Below are 20,910 nucleotides of genomic sequence, written 5' to 3'. Positions count from 1 at the left end.
TATATCAGGGTCCCTTCAGCAGAATCTTGCTGGCATGTGCATTAGTATCTGGGTTTGGTGGCTGATGATGGGATGGATTGCCAGATGAGCTTGTACAACCACTCTGGAAATGAGTCTGGCGGTTCCTCAGAAAATTGGACATAGTACTACCGGAGGACCCAGCAATACCTCTTCTGGGCATATACCCAGAAGATCTTCCAGCCTCGGGATTCTTGAACTAGGTTTGTGCAATAGCAGTTGGAGTTCCATCTCTCCTAAGCCCAGGGTTTCCTCACTCTTTGAATAAACAACAAGGAAAGCTATATCTTCTGCTGATTACAGCTTCCTCACAGATTTCTCTTATTTGCTTTTCCACAGGCTGGTTTGCTTGTTTGTTTGTTTCAATAAAATATATGAACGATGGCTACAATTCCTGGCTTCTGAGGTCACCAAGTTTTTCTGCTTTACAGCGTTGCTTGCTGGGGCATGACATTGAAAATTCTTGATTACTTTGGTTTTGAAACGAATTTACCTTCCCCTTATTTCCTTTGCATCTTGTCTCCTAAGTCAAACTTCTGCCACTAATAATATATTAGTGACTTTGCTGTGTCTTTGGACTTTTGATCAATATTGTATTGGGGTGGGGGGAGGGGAAGATCTCAGGACTGGAGCAAGCAGGCTGGTGAACCATCTACCAGGCTGACACAGTGGGAGTCTGTTCTGTGTCCTGAGGGCTTTTGGGATCACAACTCTCAAACTGTTCGATGAAAAAGCAGGAATGGGGTGAAGGCTGTGTGAGTCGGGGAAGCAAATCCTTCTCCCTGACTCAATTTCTGAGCCCAAATGCACTGCAGACGGTCTGTGAGCTTCCCTACCTACTCTACACACGATGTTGACTATGTTGGCACCTTGTCAAGCAAGCTTTAATATTGCTTCTCAAACAGCCCCGTCTGGATCCAAGTAGGATGCTATAGACTCACCCAAATCTTTTCCCATCAATTTGAGAACGAAAGACAGCTATGACTGTCACATTTTCAAGAGGGCTCTATTTTAAGCTTAACCAAAGAAAAAACCACAGACTTCTGTCCCACAGCCAAAATCTAAACATGCCTGCTTTCTGATCGCCTCCACTTTGTGCAGCTAGCTGAAAAATCCACTAATCTATAAAATTTCCCCCCAGCCTCATACACACAGGCACACACACTGCACTGGGCTACTCACCGAACAGTCCGTCAGTGGGTCCCTCATGTTGAAATGCTGTCTGCTTTTTCTTTTACCTACGCTCAATCCAGCATGCTGGACGCTGCAATCAATCAGGTTGGGTGTGTTCTGGACTTCCGGGATTCAAAGGGCTTAGAGTACGTCAGTCCTTGTCAAACACACCAAGGAGGAAGTTCCAGCCCCTGGACTTTCATCCAGTTCGTTTCCTGAGAAAAGCACAGAACAGCTCTGGGTCAAAAGAGCCAGTGGGAAATGGTGAGAACCAGTTCAGTGAACTCTGAGGCCCTGAGGTATAGCCTTGAGAGAAGGCTCAGAAGCTGTGTAGACTTCCCCGTGATCTGGATGCCTGGAATGATGATGGGAATTCACTTTTTTTTTTTTTTTTCAGCTTGCTGGTCCAGTCGTGGCTTGTATTTTCTGTGCTTTATGCTGCTCTGACCTTTGGGATCTATGCAAGCTAGATAGGTGAAAAGTGACAGTCACAGCTGTCTTTTGTTCTCACGTTGATGGGAGAAGGTGAGTTAAGTACGAAGCATTCCCACCTGGATCTAGGTGGGGCTGTCTGATGGGTTTACCTTGATTGGACAGGATCTAGACTCACCTAAGAGACTCACCTCAGAGCATGTCTGTGAGGGGGTGTCTAGATTGAGTGAATTGTGGTGGAAAGACCGACCCTAAATGTAGGCAGCATGATCAGATAAGCTGGGGTCCTGACAGCCAGTAAAAAGGAGAATGTGAATGGTGTATTAGCATTCCTCTTTCTGGGACCTGTCTGCAGATGCAATAGGAGCAGTGGCCCTCAAGCTCCTGCTGCCTTGCATTTCCTCTCATGATACACTATTCTTCAAACTACAGGCCGCAGTAAACCCTTTCCTTCTGCTTTTATCAGGCAGCTAGTCGCAGCAATCAGGAGAGTAACAAACACAGTAGGCCAATCCCTGGTGATGACACATTTCCTATAGTCCTGGCTTTTGATATGTAAATTAATGGCTCATACCCTTCTGCAATATCAAACCTATATTTCTTCTGCTCCGAGTCACTCAGAGCTAGAACCAAACAACCTTATAAGACTGTTAACACTAAAGTATCCAGAAAACTATCAGGAAGCAGACCATTTATGAAACACCTCTCAGGGCCAAACTGAATCCAGCCCTCACTCTCAGCCCAGCAGGACCAAGAGGCTAGGCTATTAATTTAAGCCTATGATTGGCCTTATTTTTTCATGGCTCAGAATGATGGGCAGAGCTGGCAATCAGTAACTTATTTTATTGTTGCTTTTAAAAATACCCTTCCCAGTTGTCAGTCCCGAGGTTTCTAATTGCCTATGGATTTGTGACAATCATTTACAAGGCTCAGAGCAGCTTTGCTCTGACTTGTGACTAGTCTGAGAGTAGCTTTGTCCCCAAAGCCCCCTCAAACACTTCAGGTCTCACAGTATCTCGGCTGCACCCACCCTACTGACACAACCTCCACTCAGCTGCCTCTTGGGTCCAGGATCTCTCTTAAGGCCCTGGAAATAGTGTAGGAGAGAGAGAGAGAGCTAACAATGGAAGAAGAGAGTTTACAAGAGCTGAGAGGTGACTTGCCCCCCTTAGACAAGAACCACCTCTCACATACCAACAAGATTCTCTCTACTGGCTGAGCCATCCATCGCTGGAGGTTACAGCACTGGGCAGCTATCAGGAGACTGGAGTTGGACAGGTTATGTCAGCATAATGAGGAGATCCAGGGTTAAGAAACTCACATTGCCATTAAAGTCTTCTTTAGTTTCTGAGTTTCACATAAATATGACTGGAACCAGAGTCCTAGGATCTGGGGCAACTTGATGTCACTTGGTGTTCCTGTCCCATTTCTCCTGATGCCTTTTTTTTTTCTTTCTGTTTTTCTATTTTTATTTTTTTTCTATTTTTTACGTTGAAGATAGATTTCTTTTCATACAGTATGTTCTGATTACAGTCTCACCTCCCACAACTCCTCTCAGATTGTCTCCACCTCCTTCTTCACACGAATCTACACCTTTTCCTTCTCTTTCTCTCCTTAGGAAACAAACAGGCATCTAAAAATAATCACAAAATAAAGTAAGATAAAGTAAAACCAAACTGGAATAGGATGAAACAAAGAATCCTAAGAAAAAGAGCCAAAGAAAAGCAGTTCCTAAGACAGTTCAGACTATTTTATTTACTTATTTTTCCTTCTCTAAACCTTACAGGTCCTTTGGGTCTTCCCAGGTTGGTGTTTTTATGGTATTCCCGAGTGTGCGAACAAGTGGGTCTCTGCTTTTTTGTGCCTTTTCTTGGGCTCTTTTACTTCTGTTTGTTTGTTTTGTTCTATTCCAGTATGTTAGTTTTTGTTTGATCTCACTATGTTTTATTATTATATCTTAGAACCCTGTTTCCTAATGACAGACAGAAAAGGAGTGGATCCGGATAGTGAGGGATGCGGGGAGGGACTGGGAGAAATGGAGGGAGGGGAAGTCATAATCAGGATATACTATGTGAGGAAAAAATATATTTGCAATAAAAGGAAAAAAATGACTCTTGGTGAACATGGTGTGTGTGTGTGTGAGAGGGGGAACTGGCTTGCTCTTGAAGTTTCCATCAAGAATGTCACCACAAACTTTTGTGCTAGTTATGGTATAAGTGCAGGTGATAGGATGTAGCTGCTTTCAACTTGAGCTTTTCCCAGAAACTGGCTAGATCTCCCCTATGCCTCTAGACGTCTGCTAAGGAATAATATCTATACCGTGTGCAGGGTCCCCTCACAGACTCTAGCAAGCTCATGCCCCAGTGCTGTCCTGGCTGGATCCAGGTTGACAATTAGGGTTTGGCTCTTTGTTCAGTGTCTCCGAAGGGTATCTGAGTTTGCAAAGAGGTTGGAGAATACGGTATCCTTTATTTCTTGTCACAGAAATGCTGGAGAACAACCGAAAAGCCAGCAGTTTCAAATGACACAGGTTTATTTATTGACAAACTCTCATGTTAGCTCATGGTTCTCAGGGAGAGCAGGGTCTTGACTCATTTCTGCAAGTCTAGGCAGCGCCTGACGAGGCAGCTTTCTCGAGGGCTGGGCTGGTGGCTGACGGTGGACTGGTTGTTGGGTGAGACTCTTTCATTAACCAGAAGCCTAAGCCTGATGTTCCAGGGTACATCAGAGGCGCACAGAGAGTCAGTGGAAGCTCAGGGGTTTCTGAAGAACAAACTCACAACTGACCCTCCAGTCACATTGACCACATCAACCTCAGCAAAACCACCAAGGGGATCACCAAGATTCAAGGACAGTGAACTGAAACTCCCTCTGCAAAAGGACGTAGACACAGAGCAGGCTGGGAGTCGGAATCGACTTGTCGTTGAGTCTATCACAATGCCTGGTCAATATTTGTTCCTCAGTGACTTGAGAGATAAAGTAGAAAAACACAGGAGGGAACGACTCTTCTCGGTCTTCCTGTCCCTTTCTGCCTTCAGTGGGGTAGACTCCAATCACCAGCAATGATTGGGAGTCGGTAGGTAAATAAGAGGAACAAATTCACAACAGGGGGTGCTTGTGACTTTGGGAGAGGACATTCCTCACGTGCTGCACTTCGCCCAGCCTACACAGGCTACAGTGGAGAGTCCCCTGAGTTGGGGTAAGGGGTGTGGGATGGGGGCGGCAGTGTCACTGCAGGGCTCTTTCCTATCAGCTGGAGCTGAGACTGGCTGCTCACCTTGACTAGGAGGTCAGGGCAGGTCAACCTGAATAAGATGGACTTTGGAATAAATGTTAACATAGACTTATTTGTAGCCACACATGACGAGAGCTATGCAGATAGCCAAGCGTTCTCCATGGAGAAGGCCCGATACTCTGAAGAATGTCCTGCCTTAGTATCCTTGCATGATTTTGACCTCTTCATTCACATCTGTCTCTGGCTGGATGCTTTTGACCTGAATTCATTTCTTGGTTTTCTTCCCAGGTTAGGCCTTCAGTATGACAAGCTTAGCTCTCCTTCCCTGCCTGTGCTCAGTCTTCTTGTCTGCAGACAACAAACAAACAAATGAACACACAATAAACAAGCAAAACACAAAAACCCGTAATGGGAACTTCTGGAAAGGCCCCCCCCCCCCCCCCGCCATACTATGTGCTCTGTTCAAGGGCAGTTGACAACGGTTTGTACATTTATCATGTACAACTAAATGTTGGCTATTGGTGAGTTAGGAAAAATACAGGGGCCCAAATGTAATGGAGGGAAAGGGTAATTCAAAACCGTGCAGACGTTTCCTTCAGAGCCAAAACATGTAATAAATTATGAGTGACCTAAACATTATCAATAGAGACCTCGACAAATACCTAATGGTAAGAAGAATCATATTAGTGGGCTCACATGCGTCCCAGGATGCACATGGAAAGTTGCATGTGTCTGCGTGTGTGCGTGTGTGTGTGTGCGTGTGCTTGTGTGTGTGTGGGGGGGGTGTGGCATGATATTTGATCACACTGTGAACCCGAGATTGTATTAATTTACTGGGAAAACCTGTTTCTAATTCTAATTGTGATGTGGTTGAGCTCCGGCACACACCTTTAATCCAAGAGCCTTTTATTTACTGACAACAGGATGAAATAAAGTCAACCACAGGTCAAGAAGCAGAAGTTGGCAGGGAGTGAACATAGGAAAAAAAAAAAACCATAAAGAGTAAGAGGAAGTCAGGAGGACAGATAGAGAGACTCACAGGAAGTAGAAGGGAAGGACATTCAGTTTAGGGCTTTTTTTGAGATGGATGTCAGCTGAGGAGGAAGGTCAACTTCCTCTGCTTTCTCTGCCTCTCTGAGCTAGCAGGCTTTTACCCAGCACCTGGTTCCTGAGTCTTTATTGGTAAAATCAAATGTTTGAGATTTTGTTAAAGGTAATGTGTGTACGTCTATAATCGCAGAGCAGTGGTGTGAGAGGGAGGAGAATCTGTAGGGCCTGTTGTTAGCATAATGCCAGGCTCAGTGAAAGACCACCTCACGAGAGTCTGGTGGATAGCATAAGACACCTGACACATTCCTCAGCCTCCTCTCAGAGCCACATGCTTTCCGACCTATGCATAGCCCACACATGCATGATCCACACACACACACACACAATTATGATTTGTTGTAACAATTATTTGAGGTAAACTTGTATTATTTATGATCCCTAGAGTACACATAGGAACTGAGGCCTGTGACTACTTCTTACTCAAGATCACACAGGAAGTGAGACATGAATTTTTCTGCTTCTGGGAAATCCATGTTTTGATCATCATGTTAGACAGCCACTTACTTTCCCAGTAGATAGTAAGCACCCTGATGTAGCACGACACACTTCATGTGATCATGTGAAAATGATTTGAACACAGAAACAAAAGGCGTGACTCTGTGATTCTAGGTTGATCTTTTATAAGGAAAAAAAAAAATGACCGGAGTATATATCCAGAGAAAGGTTACAGTATGTCTCAAAAGGTTTTGGATTATAAGACTCTTAACTCGATAGATCATGCATTTCTGGATAAATAAATATTTGAAATAACTGCATTGCTTTGGAAACAAAATAAAAAGCAAAACCTTCGAGCTAGAATGACACTTATGTTTGCTCTTTTAAAGATTTGTTTTTATGTGTATGTATGTGTACATGCCTGAGGGTATGTGTGTACCGAGTGGAGGCCCTAAGGGGATGCAGATGCCCTGGAAGTTGGACTCCAGGTAGTTGTAAGCTGCCTCATGTGGGCGCTGGGAGCTGAAGCTGGGTCCTCTGCAAGAGCAATCAATGCTCTTAACCATGCCGCCATCTCTCTAGCCCCTCATTTGAACTTTTAACAACGGAAAGTTGGTAGGAAGAAATGGTGACCTCGTGGGTCATCACTTCATACTTGGAGTTTTCACAGCTGCTGTTCCGTCTGCCCCGAGATCCCACTTCATTTACATTGGCCTGGTTGACTTTTTACTTAATCTCCATAGAGTCCAGTGTGAGTGACTGTCCCTGACAGAGCTTAGTAGTTCTGGGACTCAATGCATGTATCTCTTTCGATTTATCTATCCCATCGCATTGGATTATGGGTTTAGTAGTCTCCCCGTCATGCTGCAAATGAAATCTTTATATCCAAGCACCTGGGCCAAGCTTTAAAAATAATGGCTCCTGTTTGATCGAATTAAATGCTGAGAAAGTGGTTGCCTGGCTGGTTCCTCTTCACCGACAAGGCGGGGGATGTTGCTTGTGAGTCGGGCCTGTACCCTGAGCTATCCGGAAGCCATGTTCTAAATCCTGGAAGATAAGCGTGACCTTCTAGGCAGGAACTCTAAAATAAGAAATGGCTAACTGCACTTGGGAGTTTCTGACATGGATTAAAAATGACCTTGACAAGAGGAAACTGAGAAGGACTCCACTGGAGTCCCCAGGGGCCACTTAGAGAACTTTCTTGGAAAACTGAGGATGGAAGGAGACTCTGGACCAAGCATAAAAATCAAAGAATGGTGTAATGTTGGCTGAGAATAGGTTTTGGAAGGCTGGGGTGTAAGATGAGCTGCATCCTGGAAACCTTACCAGGAACAGTCAGAATGTTTGCTACGTCCATAGCAGGACACACGCACAGGGACACCAGTGAGCCTTGATCCAAGGCTGCAGCTAACCTACTGTCACGGATGGCTGAACAGAAGCAGCTGGCCAGGCTGCCGGAGCTCCGTGGCCGGGGAGACCAGCTGGCTTCTAGTGGACCACATCCCCCAAAGCACTTTCTAAGAGACCTGGGGGAAAGGAAGTGGGCGGCATGCCTTGACAACCTTCTAAATTCTGGACGACACCAGTCCTCGGCCTGTTTGAGCTGCCACAGAAGCAGGACTTTCTCAGCAGCCACGAGAAAACTATGAGCATCAGCAACGGTGTGCGCTGCCTATGACATCACTTCCTCCGCTCACCCTGGTGGAGCAGTGTGGAAGCAGGCTTATTTTGATTAAATTAATTTTTATTTTTAGCCTCTGTGTGAGGAAGTGGTTAGTTTACTTAATCTCCACGTCTCTCCAAATAGGAAAGAGATGTTTCTGAAGCCTTGCCTGAAGGCATACATTATAAAGCAAATAAAAATCCCAAACAAACAAACAAACAAAGAACCCGAACATTCGCCCAACACTTAAAAGCTTGTGAGAGAAAAGCCAATAATGGTCACAATGAAAATCAAACCCTGAATTCCAGTGAGGAAGCACAGATGAGCAGGGTAGCAGAGGCCTTGGGGTGGCTCTGTATGGTTGCTGGAAAGTCAGCCTCATGCGTGCCTCAGAAGGCAAGTGGATGTTCACTTGCTTTCTTTGCACTGTGCTGTCAACCTTACACATCTGGGAGAAGAAAACGTCAACTGAAGAATTGCCTCCGGCTGATTGGCCGCTGAACATGTCTGTGAGGCATTGCATTGGCTGGCTGATGATTGACTGCAAAGGGTTCAGCCCACTGTGGGTGGTGCTGTCCTGGTTGGGCACCTGGTTCTGGGTGTGTGAAAGAAAGATGGCTGAGCGCAAGCAGGGGAAACAAATTAGTAAGCGGCACTCCTTTATGGTTACTGCTTCAAGCTCCTGCCTTGCGTTCCTGCTGTGGCTTCTCCTTATGATAGGCTGTCAAGTGGAAGATGACATGACTTTTCCATTCCCCAGGTGGATTTGGTGAGTGTTTTCACCACAGCAACAGATGGGAAACTAGAACACATTGAGATTTTTAAAAAGCTGTATAAACTAAGGCTTATCACTTCATTTCTTACAAACTAGCTGTGGTGTGTTCAGGGTGATAATTATTTAACATCCGTGATGTGTGCTCAAACTATGTATTAATTTTTAAAGTTCGGTTGTCGATGGGGAAAAATATGAAATCCGATCTATTAATGTGTGCAAAACAAACGAGCCTTGAGTTCCCTTTTCTCATGAAAGCCCTAGAAATGAAGACGAAGGGCCAGCTAGTTGACAGTAGTCATGCCACAGTGGCAACTGCCAAATGTGACTTCCAAAAGACGAGCACAAGCCACGGGGACACAATGTAGGTTTGCCCGTGTAACGTTGTACATGTATCTGATCACCGTTGTTAATGTTTGCACCGCGGCTTCCATTTTCCCAAGCTTCTTTCTGAGCAGCCCTATAAATCCCAATTAAGCTATATAATAGTGCTAGGCACAGGTCCACACGGGTAGTCGAAGCACAAGAGAAACCTAATCCGGAGGATTGCCTAGAGTTCCAGACCAGCCTGGACTACACTATCAGACCCCATTTAAAAAACACAATAATGAAAATACAAAAAGTACTCTGGACTATCTAGTGTGGGGCTGGCAGTCTTCAAGGAAAAATGAAAAAGAATGAATCTTAGCATATATACATGAAGTACCACACACAGGATTTATTTGCTTTTCTGCCTTGGTCCTTTCTCTACCTTACAAAGCATCAATTTATTTTTATTTCTAACAAGCCATCACTGGATTCTTGAGATAGACACTTAAAAAAAAAACAAAAACATCTGCTGTCAAAAAAAAAAAAACAACAACAACCGAAAACAAAAACAAAAAACAAAAAACACAGAAGCACCCTGACCTCAGAATGGTTATTTCTTGTGGTTTTCTCTCTACAGCAGGAACTGAGGAGCTGGTGGGGGAGGGGATCTGGAGCTGGAGCTGGTCTATTTTTTACTGTTTTCATTTGTGCGTTTGGTGTTTTACATGTTGTGCTCTCACTACCTATTCAGAAACATATGCCCATTCTTTTTCAGACCCTGAGGTCTGAGGGCTCACAACGTACAAAGCCTGTTTATTCAGAGCTTGGGTTAAGACGGTACTCTGTATACTTGTTAAAATATCCATGTTGTCTCCTCATTCAAACTACTTAACCCCATCCTCTCACAAGCCTTCTGAGATGGTCTACTGAAAGCCACCGTCTTTAGCTGGCCTCTCAAGAGCATTTTGAAGGAGTCACAACTCATCGGTTTCGATTTGCCCATTCACTCATCCCGTGACCGCAAGGCATTATTTTTTTGTCGAAGGCCTTATGAAAGAGACAAAGATGTTAACACACAATTCCCTTATTTCAAAAAGCACAGTGTAAAGAAGGAGGCTTCTATGGAGTTAAATTATAGAAGAGACCTCCCCAGGAATGTGATGGGAGCGCCATAGAGGTGCCCTGCACAGTGTGGCTGAGGAGGAGAGGAGGAGAAAGATGGGAGTGCTGGTAAGAGGTGGTAGGCAGGAGTGCTCATGTTTGGAAAGCACATATTAATCGTGTTTGCATAACAGAACATGTTTTGTTATCTTTAGAAAATCACAAGTCTGTCAAGGATGCCTTGGGTCCACAGTTTCCAAGGGACCTTGGAGATGGGGTGTACTGATTTCATTTTGTGTGTCGACTTGACACAAACTGGAGTTAACCACAGAGAGAGGAGTCTCAGCTGAGGAAATGCCTCCATGAGATCCATCTGTAAGGCATTTTCTGTTACCGATCAAGCGGGGAGGGCCCATTGTGGGTGGTGCCATCCCCCACAAAATGGTAGTCCTGGGTTCTATCAGAAAGCAAGCTGAGCAAGCCAGGGGAAACAAGCCAGTAAGTAACATCCCTCCATGGCCTCTGCATCAGCTCCTGCTTCCCGTCCTGTGTGAGTCCCAGTCCTGATTTCCTTTGGTGATGAACAGCAATGTGGAAGTGTAAGCTGAATAAACCCTTTCCTCCTCAACTTGCTTCTTGGTCATGATGTTTTGTGCAGGAATACAAACCCTGACTAAGACATGTGGGTTGCTGTGTGCAGGTCTTTGAAGGATGTAACTTGTCCTAACTCCCTTTGTCTCAGCTCTGCTTCTTGGCTGTTTACGTGAATGGCTCCGTTCTGCCATGTAGTTCTGTCATGCTGGAGTTCTTGCCATAGGACCAGAAGCACGTAACCTAGCTCACCCCACACTGAGACCTCTGAACCCGTGAGCCAAAATAAACACCCTAAAAGTAGCAGCGGCAAAGAAGTAAACAAAATCCCAACAGAAACAGAACAAATACCCACAAACCAAAGAGATGGCATTGTCATTTTACAATAGAAATTGCTGATTCTAAATATCTGTAACCATCCCTTGGAACATTGATAGAATTAAAAAAGAACCCTTCTATTAATATATTGATTGAAATAACTATAACATGGCATGCAAACTGCAAATTCAGTACACGTGTATGTTCTTTTTTCTCTGGAATAAATTGCTAATCAGATGATCTGTTATTTTTGTATGTATTTCTTACGAGGGAGGGTCTTCCCTAAGGCAACCACAAACAGCCATCTACAGTGGGAAGTTAAAACTGATGCATTACCACCATCAGTTTTCCTTCTAATGGTTTCCATAGCAACAGAGGCCTGTTCAGTACCAAGCCCCGCATGCAGCTGTCCTGCTCCTTTCATCTCTTTCATGCTGGTACATTTCTCCAGTTTCAGTGGCTTTTGTGCCTTTGATTGATTTGAAGATTACCAGCTGGGGTTGTGACTGTAGCTCTCAGTGCTAGCATGCTTGCCTGGCATGTGTGAGGCCTGAGTTTGATACTCAGCACACACACACACACACACACACACACACACACACACACACACACACATACACACACACATGCATGAACACTCACATACACAGGGGAGAAGTCAGGAAGATTAACAGTTAATTACTTTACAAAATGTCTTTCACATTGGGTGCATCTGGTGATTGCTCATGGTTACGGAGATGCGGTACATGTATGCTTATCAGGAGAATCACAGAGGCAGCGCTCTGTTGACAGTGCAGCCAATCAAATGACTCAGCGTCACTCCTGACGCTGTTTACCTGATTGGAAAGGTGCCCATCTGGCATCTTCCCTATTAAGTCCCCGCTTTAACTTTTGCAGTCAATAAATAGTTTTGTGAGATGTGACTTGAAATTAGGCATCTACCTGGCTCTTTATCAAATTTTCAGTTAACTTACTAATTTATATTATGCAAACCAATACTTTCATATTTTAGTCAATGCACCATTATGTTTCATAAAACATTCTACATTTGCCTGGGGAGAGCCTCTTCAAGTTGGTTCTGTGTCCTAATGACATTTCCCTGTTGTTCTCTGAGTACCTCCTTGTTTTCCGGCTCCCAGGTTAAGACAAACCCAGTCAGCGCTTTCATGGCCCAGCTTGACTCAGTTTCTTCTTCCAGGATAAATGCTAGATAGACCCTGCCCGAGGAAGGACATAGTGCGGATGACAGACACGGGTTATGAAAGAAAGGAAAGCAAATCACTTTCCTAGTTCTAACTCTGTCATGGATGTTCCATTTTTCGAGTGTCGATAAGTGCATAAAAATATGCTTCAGAGTGAATGTGTAAAATCCAAGGTGTAGAGCCAGAGCTGCAGAACAGCTTCCCTTTAAAACAAACAAACAAAACCTTTGTTTTAGATTATTCAGTTTATTTTATGTGTGAATGTTTTTTACCTGCTTATATGCATCATGTGTTTGGTGCCTATAGAGATCAGAAGAGCGCATTGGATGCCCAGAAACTGGAGTTGTGGATGTTGGGAACCATGGTGTGGGTGCTGGGTATCCAACCAGGGTCCTCTGCAAATGCAACAAGTGCTCTTAACTGTTGAGCCATCTCTCCAGCCTTGCAGAATGGCTATTCTAACTTTAGAGACTATGGGTTTGGTTAACTTGGGTGTGCAATATTTATTTTGTTAGCAAGTTTTTAAATAATAAAGTTTATGATGATGTTGGAATGCTGGTTTTAGTGGAGAATAGATTTGTGAGAAGTTAAGAAACTATGTTGCTGGGTGTCAGGTTTGTCCAGGAGGAGCTACTAAAGACACAATGATTCCAGACCCTAAGGTGGTTTCACACACACACACACACACACACACACACACACACACACACCACATGTACATATATATATTTATTTTTACATTTATATGTGAAAAGCCTACATTTTTAATTCAACCTACAATTTAACTCAACATACTAAGTTCATTTATTTTCCCTGATATGTGTAGCTTCATTTCTGGAAGAAGTTCAATTCCATTGACCTTAGTACACATAAGTATTTGAGCATTTCTTCTCTATGTAACCAGCCTTCAATTGTCTCCATTCTAACACCCAGGCTCTGAACTCTGGCTCTAGAATGCCCATCTGCAGGGGCAGCCTTAGCATCTGGCTAGGGCTCTGATGCCTTGCGAGCACCCTCCTCATACTGCGAGTGGGAAATCCCTTCACCCAGAGCCCGATTCTCCAAGCTGTTCTTTCTTACTTAGTTGGCCTCCAATGCCCTACATTGTATCTTCATGACCTCCTGCCCTGACATAGACAGAAACAGTGTCCTGTGCTCTGAGGTTTCAGACTGAACAACTTAGAAAGAAGTAGAATTGGGTGGAAGAGAGGAGGAGGAAAAGGGAAGGTAGTAACTATTGCTAGCATCCTTCAAAAGCTGTTCTTTGTAGGGTTAGAGATTGTCTTAAACATGGCAGGCAAACTCTCTTACCCCAGTCCCTCTATTTCGCTTATCACATCTTCCTGGCTGTTCTCTGTAGCCTCCTGGGTCCTCTTATCATGGGGCTTTCTAAAAGGTTCTGCTTTAGCAGGCAGCACAGGAGTGACTCACAACTTGGACTGAATTATGTATAACCACCACGCTTTAGATAGAGCACAAGGAGACTCTTATCTTTCTATGCTTCATCTTCATCTGAAAAAAAAAAAAGTAGAAATCATAGTAGCACCTAGTTTTACTCTATATTTCCAACATTTCACGGATATTTATACATAAAAACATTATTACCTTTAAATCTGTAAAAAAATAAATCAAAACATTTCTTTCCTCCCCTAAGTCTACTTTTTCACAGGTCCTGTGTTTGGAAATATATCTGTTACTTTGAAGCATTTATTGATCCCCTGTGCTGTAATGGACACTGTGGCTGATGACGAGGACCCAGGGGGATAAGGTGAAGACTTTGCCTTCAAGGGGTTCACAGTCAAGTGGGGAAGTGGCATAGAAACCAGTCCCGTCTTTCCATTTCTATGAAGCACTTCATATTCCAAGAGGTCAGAGGCTCGGATAAGAGTTGTGGAAAGGAGCAGCCAGGAAAGGCCTTCCAGGCAGATCGAAGTGCAAGAGCGGTGACTTGTGGCTCATCCAAGACGGCAGGCTTGCCCACATTGCAGGAGGAACTCATGGGGAGGGATAAAGACTGTGGTCCAGGGAAGGGAAGGTGACTGTTGCCCAAGTTCCCAGGAGGATGCTAAGGAATTATACTCTGCACTGCCCCAATCCCTTTGTGTTGAACCAGTGGCCCTCAACCTCAGTGCTGTGACCCTTCAATCCAGTTGCTCATGGTGGTGACCCCCAACCATAAAATGATTTTTGTTGCTACTTCACAACTGTAATTTTGTTACTGTTATGAACCATAACATCAATGTCTGTGTTTTCCAATAGTCTTAGGTGATCCCTGTGAAAGAGTCCTTCAGCCCCCCCCAAAAGGTCGTGACTGAACCATGGTGTTGAACCCTCCTCAGTTCACTGGACTCATGTAAACACTATCCCTTCCTTCTAGCTTTCCATTTGAAGTCTTTTTTTTTTTTTTTTTTTTTTTTTAATTTTTATTTATTGTATGAATGCTCTGCTGCATATACATCCACAGGCCAGAAGAGGGCATCAGATCCCCTTATAGATAGTAGTGAGCCACCACGTGGTTGCTGAAAATTGAACTCAGGACCTCTGGAAGAGCAGCTAGGACTCATAACCACTGAGCCATCTCACCAGCCCTTGAAGTCTTTTCTTAACTCATCCCAAAGCCATCTCTCCCCCGAACTTTTATGTCAGTTTCTATCTTATACCATCTGTGATACAAGAATCATGGCACGTATTATTTCCATGGAAAGGTTGCTATTTTAAAAAGTTATTTACTTTTATCACTTAGTTTGATCTGTAAAGTAGAATAAGCAGTGTTTCTCTCAGTGTTATCTTGAGAGGCTAAAATAACTGCTGTTTGTGTCTCTGTCCCCAGTTGGACTGAGATCCTCTTCAACACAGGGTTGCCTCAGGCATCAGTAAGCCTACCACATCTCACATAGAATTATTGTTCACTACATGTAGCAAATTATTTCCTAGAGATTTATTTATTATAGCTTGTGCGTTTAAGTACACCACGTGCATTCTTAGTGCTTAGAGAGGCCAGAAGGTGGCGCTGAATCCCCTCTTTGTGAGCCTCCACGCAGGGGATCTAACTAGGGTCCTCTTCAAAATCAGCAAGTGTTCGAAACCATGGAGTCCTCTTTCTAGCCCCCAAATGTGGTTCTTTCTTTCTGAAACTGTGTAATTTGCATAACATTATGTCCATTCCTTTCAGATGTGTGCTGGCTCACTTAGTCATCTGAGGCTTTCAGGGATGGGTGCTGGTGTGCATGGGCTTAGTCATCGGAGGCTTCCAGGGTTAAGCTGAGGAGAGAGATGCACAGTTTGTGGACTGGAGTGATGCCTAGATTTAGAGAATGGAGTTGAGTCCTCTGTATATGGGCTTGCAACTGCCTGTGAAAAATTCTTTACAGTTCAAGCCATTTTAAATATTGAATTCATTCACATGTCAATGAAAGTCAACTACTTTGAAAACAAGACAGCTTGTGTTACAAAAGAACTAACAAAACCAAGAAACATTTCACAAACATACATCCAACTGTGAACAGTCTGTGTCTTCTCACCTTCATGTCTGTACATTTATTGCAGTACCATGTTTCCTCTGCCTGATGCATCGCTGGACTTATTCTTCACTTGACTTCTTATACAACTCTCTCTCTCTCTCTCTCTCTCTCTCTCTCTCTCTCTCTCTCTCTCTCTCTCTCTCTGTCTATTGGGTATCTTCTTCATTTACATTTCAAATGTTATCCCCTTTTCCCTCTGGAAACCCCCTATCCCATCTCCCCTTCCCCTGCTTCTGTGGGGAGATATGCTCCCCCATCACCCACCCACTCCCACCTCCCCACCCTGGCATTTCCCTACACTGGGGCATCTAGCCTTCACAGGACCAAGGGACTCTCCTCCCATTGATGCCAGATAAGGCCATCCTCTGCTACACATGCAGCTGGATCCATGAGTCCCTCCATGTGTACTCTTTGGTTGGTGGTTTAGTCCCTAGGAGCTCTGGGTATGTATGTGTGGTTGGTTGATATTGTTGTTCTTCCTGTGGGGTTGCAGCTCCTTTAGACCTTTCTCTAATTCCTCCATTGGTGTCCCCGTGCTCAGTCCAATGGTTGGCTGTGAGCATCTGCCTCTGTATTTATCAGGCTCTGGCAGAGTCTTTCAGGAGATAGCTATATCAGGCTCCTGTCAGCAAGCACTTCTTGGCATCCTCAATAGTGTCTGGGTTCGGTGCCCTCTTCACACCGCTATCCAGGGACCATCCACAATCAACTCTAGAATTCAATTCACCACCTCTGGTCATTGGATGATCTGCTTTTCAAAGTCACTAGCAGTTCTACAGATTCTTTTAAACAAACCCGTGGGCAGGAGACCTCAGTTGTAATCTCAGCTCTGCTCTTTGATTAATTATGTGGCTTGGGTAATTCATCTCATCCCTCACAGCCCCAGGCTCTCCTCCTTGCAGCTGAGATCCTGAACATCCAACTCCAGATGCCCCACAAGCTTGGCTTGTTTGAACAATCACAGTTAAAAAAAAAAAAAAAAGACACCCCGATAGATTGGATTTCCTGAGGGTTCTCTCCAAGAATGGCTTCAGATGCAGTTGAGTGCACTAAAGAATGTTGACTACAAGAAGTTGAGATGAGAAAGTATAGGAGGGAAAAAAGTAATCAAAGATCGGTAAGGAAAATTAAGGAGGTGGATATGAGAAAAAGCAAATGCAGTGGAATTCAAATTCATGAGAAACTCTGGCTTCAGAAGACTCACGTGTAGCCATTAAATGCAGTGTAGTGAGCCTGGATGAACGTGCACAGCTCTGAAATCACTCAGCCCTAGAATCAAATCTTAACTCTACGGCTCGCTTTGGGGAGGCTGCTTAACTGCAAGGCATAGATAGCTTCTGCCTGTGTTAGGAATTGTTGGCCATGTATTGAATGCTAATGAACCAAAGATATTTTAATATTCATTAACCTTATATGTTTTAATACTACATTTGTTTATCTGCTTGGTAAAGATGGGTAGTCACTCTCATAGGAATCTACCTAAACGTGTGTGTTTCTTAGGAACAATGGTTCAGTTTTTACAACTCGGTTCTGGTGGTATCTTTACCGAACCCAGCTAGTATCAATAAGCAGACTCAGTCTTTTAGGATGGGCTAGTCGCACAACTAGTGGTATCTAATGCCTGACACACAGTGAAAAAAAAAAAAAAACCCTAAAGACAGCCTGAGTGATTTATTGTCCCTTCATCCCCCTCTGTGTGATGCTGACCAAAGCAGGCTCATTTGCATGCAGCCAGCTGTTAGGGAACCCACAGACAGCAAGAATCACCCTCTTTGGCTGCTTCACTTGTCCAGAGAGACTCTTTGGAAATTGCTCTCATCCATCAATTCACAGTCCACTAGGTGCCTTTGAACTGCACACAGAGAGGTGCTAAGAACAATAATGAAAAAGAACTACCTGCTCTCCGGAAGTCAGCTCTCCTCCTCTGCTGGATTGTCAATCCCTCATGTTTTCTAAACCGCTTTTCTTAAAGGGATCGGTCATTTTTTTCTGCCCCAGATCTCAGCCTCCTGAGAGCCAGATCTTCCATCTGTCATTCTCCACCAAGACTTGCTTTTCTTTGGATCTTTGGGAATGCTGTTCTTTATTTCTGCCAATGGCTGTGTGCGCATCACCCTGTGTAATCACCGACGTCCACCATAGATCTGTAGATGCACACCACAGCTACATGAGATCTGGAGGGCTTTGATGGACGTCATTTAACCAATGTTTTATTCTTAAAGATGACAGCCAACCAAATCATGCTATTCCTCAAATCCTTAAAAGTTTCCTATTATTAACTTGCTTCACCCTTCTTATGGGGTGTGCCCTCTGTGATCTCTCCCCTCGAACTTTCTCATCTCTGCATTATCCTCCATAAATGTTGGCCTCCCTGCCATTCCTTGAGTACGCCAGCACATCCCTACCTTGGAGTATTGTGGTTCAGGCTTTTATTGTTTCTACATCTCCTGCCTAAGAGTCAGTCCCAGCTGTTGCTGTCATTGGGATCTTACCTCCAATCTCTTGCCCATGATATGTCTGTGACCATTTAGTCTGAAAATCCCAGAAAGTTACTATGGAACCATCTGGTGTCTTTATAACTTTTTTTCCCCCCTAAACTGTGAGAAAAGATCTTGCATTATGGCCTAAATGTGTCACCCCCAATTTTTATTATGGCCTTCAGAATATGACATTATCGAGACATATGGCTTTTAAAGAGGTGACTGAGATAAATAAGGTGAAATAGTTGAACAGCAGTCAATATGCATAGTATCCTTGTAAGAATAGACTGAGGTCTAGGGAGATGGTTAATGGAGGAAGAGCAATTGTTGAGCAAGGAGTGAGTGAGGACCTGTGGCCAGCACCCATGTAAAAGCTGGGTGTGGTGATGTGCTTAACTGTAACCACAGCACTGTGTGGGATAAAGTCAGGAGGGCCGCTGGGAGTCTTTGGCCATACCAGGTTCAGTGAGAGACTCTGTCAAAGTCGAGAGTGCTAGAACAGAACACCAGACATGTTGAAGTTCTCTAACAATAACAAGTCAAGGGACAGAGACGAGGGAGCAGCAGCCATGCAGAGCACAGAAGACTTTTAGGATAGTTCAATCCTCTCTGTATGTCTCCATAATGTTGGACATATGTCATACATGCCTCCAAACTCATCAAATGTACAACACTTAAGAGAAACCCCTAAACTAATGATGGACCTGGGGCGTTAGGGCTAGCAACCGTACATGAAGTGTGGAGTGTCTATGTGAGGTAGTGTGTGAATAGGCCAAGGAGTACCTAAGGATATTTCTCTACCTTCTGCCTCAATTTTCTGTGAGCCAAGACCAGTTTTTAAGCTCTATCCCATTGACTAGAAGAAAAAGTCTATTAAATAAATGCAAAGGGATTTTTGTAACAAAATACCAAAGACTCTGCGGGTGGACTTCACAACGGAGATGTGTTTTGTCATTATTTCTCTGACTTTTGGTCAAGATCACGTGCAGAGACGTACTCTGTCACAATCTGGAGCCTTGAACTCTAAGATAAACGTGTGGTCACAGAGCTTGGTTTCCTCTGAAGCTTCTCATGCTGTCTTTCTGGTGCCTTTTTAATGGTGCCTTCATCTATGTATGTGTGTCTGTGTCCCAATATCTTCTAAATGTGTGTGTGACTGTGTGCATGTGTATGAGAATTTCATATATGTTTTGATCAAATTCATCCTTCATTCTCTCCCCTCAAACTCTTCTCATATCCTCACCACCACCACTGCTGCTACCGCCACCACCACTGCCACCATCACCGCCACCATCACCATTTCCTCCTAATTTCATGTACTCTTTTTAAAATCCCTGGGTCCACTTGATGCTGCCAGTATGAGCGTGGGTGCAGAACCACCTACTGGAGAGGCTACATCTGAAAGAAATGTAGCTCCCTCTACCCCAGCAGCCATCAGTGGCCCAAAGCCCCTTTCTTTTATTTCCAGTTTTGCCCCCTCCCCCCAGGATGGCAGCTACTTTGGGATGATGCAGCATTTAACCTTCTCAGATTGGCTATTTTTCATCTTGTAATATGGAGTTAAGTTATTTCCATAGCTTTTCATGGACGGCCAGAAATAGCTCATTTCTTCTTAGCACTGAATAATTTTTCAATAATCCTCGGGATGTAGCAGAATTTACCTGTCCATTCATTCACGAAAAGACATTCAAGTTGCTTCTGAGATTGAGAAGTTGTGGATAAAGATGCTACAAACATCTGTGTACAAGATTTAATGTGTCCACGTTTTTATCCTTTGGCGTCGACACCAAAGACAATGACTGCTAGATTGTTCTGGAGAGCATGTTGTTTTTATTATTGTTGTTTTTCAAGATAGAATTTTCTCTGTGTAACTCTGGATATGCTTGAACTTAGTATAACAGGCTGTCCTCAAAAAACCCAGCAATGTGCCTGCTTGTGACTCCTGAGTGCTGGGATTAAAGGTGCGTGCTACCACTACCAAGCCAGAACATGTTAATTTTCTAATAATCCATCAGCTGTCTTCCAAAGTAGCTGCAACATCCTGCATCCCATGTGTCTGGATGTGAGCACTGTTACCATCACTGCTGGCACTTGGCACTTGGCACTGTCAATGTTCTGGGCAACCTGACATGTATAGTGACAGCCCTGCTGCTTTAATCTGCTTTCTCCTGCTGACATTTTATGTGTAGCTCCTCGTTGCATCATCTGCTTGTTTTTCTTTCCTAGATTGTTACGTTCCCTGAAAGGAAACTGTCTATCTTAATAATAATTCTATCTCCATTCTCAGTTACAATCCCAGGCATCCTGTATTTTTGAATGGCTGAAGGATACAGCCAGGGACCTGAGCATTAGCCTCTCAAGCCATCTAATGGACATTTCCTGTTTTCTATTAAGAAAACCTTGGTCATGGGTGTTGAAGCTTAGAACTTCTTGCTGCATTTTCATGCCACTCTGCTAGCTCATCAGCTCTGGTTTTCTCTGTGCTCTTCCTGTAGTTCCGCTTAGCTTGCTTCTAACTGCTCCTTTAGCTCCCATCTTGAATCACCTGGA

The 20,910-nt window shown here is 44.0% G+C and overlaps 1 protein-coding gene across 2 annotated transcripts in view; it reads right to left on the bottom strand.

The window, feature by feature from the left end:
* The window catches only part of Nostrin (nitric oxide synthase trafficking), a 59,892-nt gene extending 58,581 nt beyond the window's left edge, over nucleotides 1-1,311 (bottom strand). Inside the window, exon 1 of one of the 2 annotated variants that reach the window (XM_021193448.1) lies at nucleotides 1,201-1,311. In XM_021193448.1, the coding sequence (XP_021049107.1) occupies nucleotides 1,201-1,227 (27 nt within the window). In that variant the 5' untranslated portion in view covers nucleotides 1,228-1,311. The remainder of the gene's footprint in view (nucleotides 1-1,200) is intronic. The other variant, XM_029536998.1, reaches the window with a different exon arrangement.
* Between the last annotated feature and the right edge of the window lie 19,599 nt (nucleotides 1,312-20,910).

This window comes from Mus pahari, chromosome 3 (assembly GCF_900095145.1).
Source record: "Mus pahari chromosome 3, PAHARI_EIJ_v1.1, whole genome shotgun sequence".
In the NCBI taxonomy this organism is placed as follows: domain Eukaryota; kingdom Metazoa; phylum Chordata; class Mammalia; order Rodentia; family Muridae; genus Mus; species Mus pahari.
Note: the sequence above shows the minus strand (reverse complement) of the source record. Positions and strands in the feature narration are given on the sequence as shown.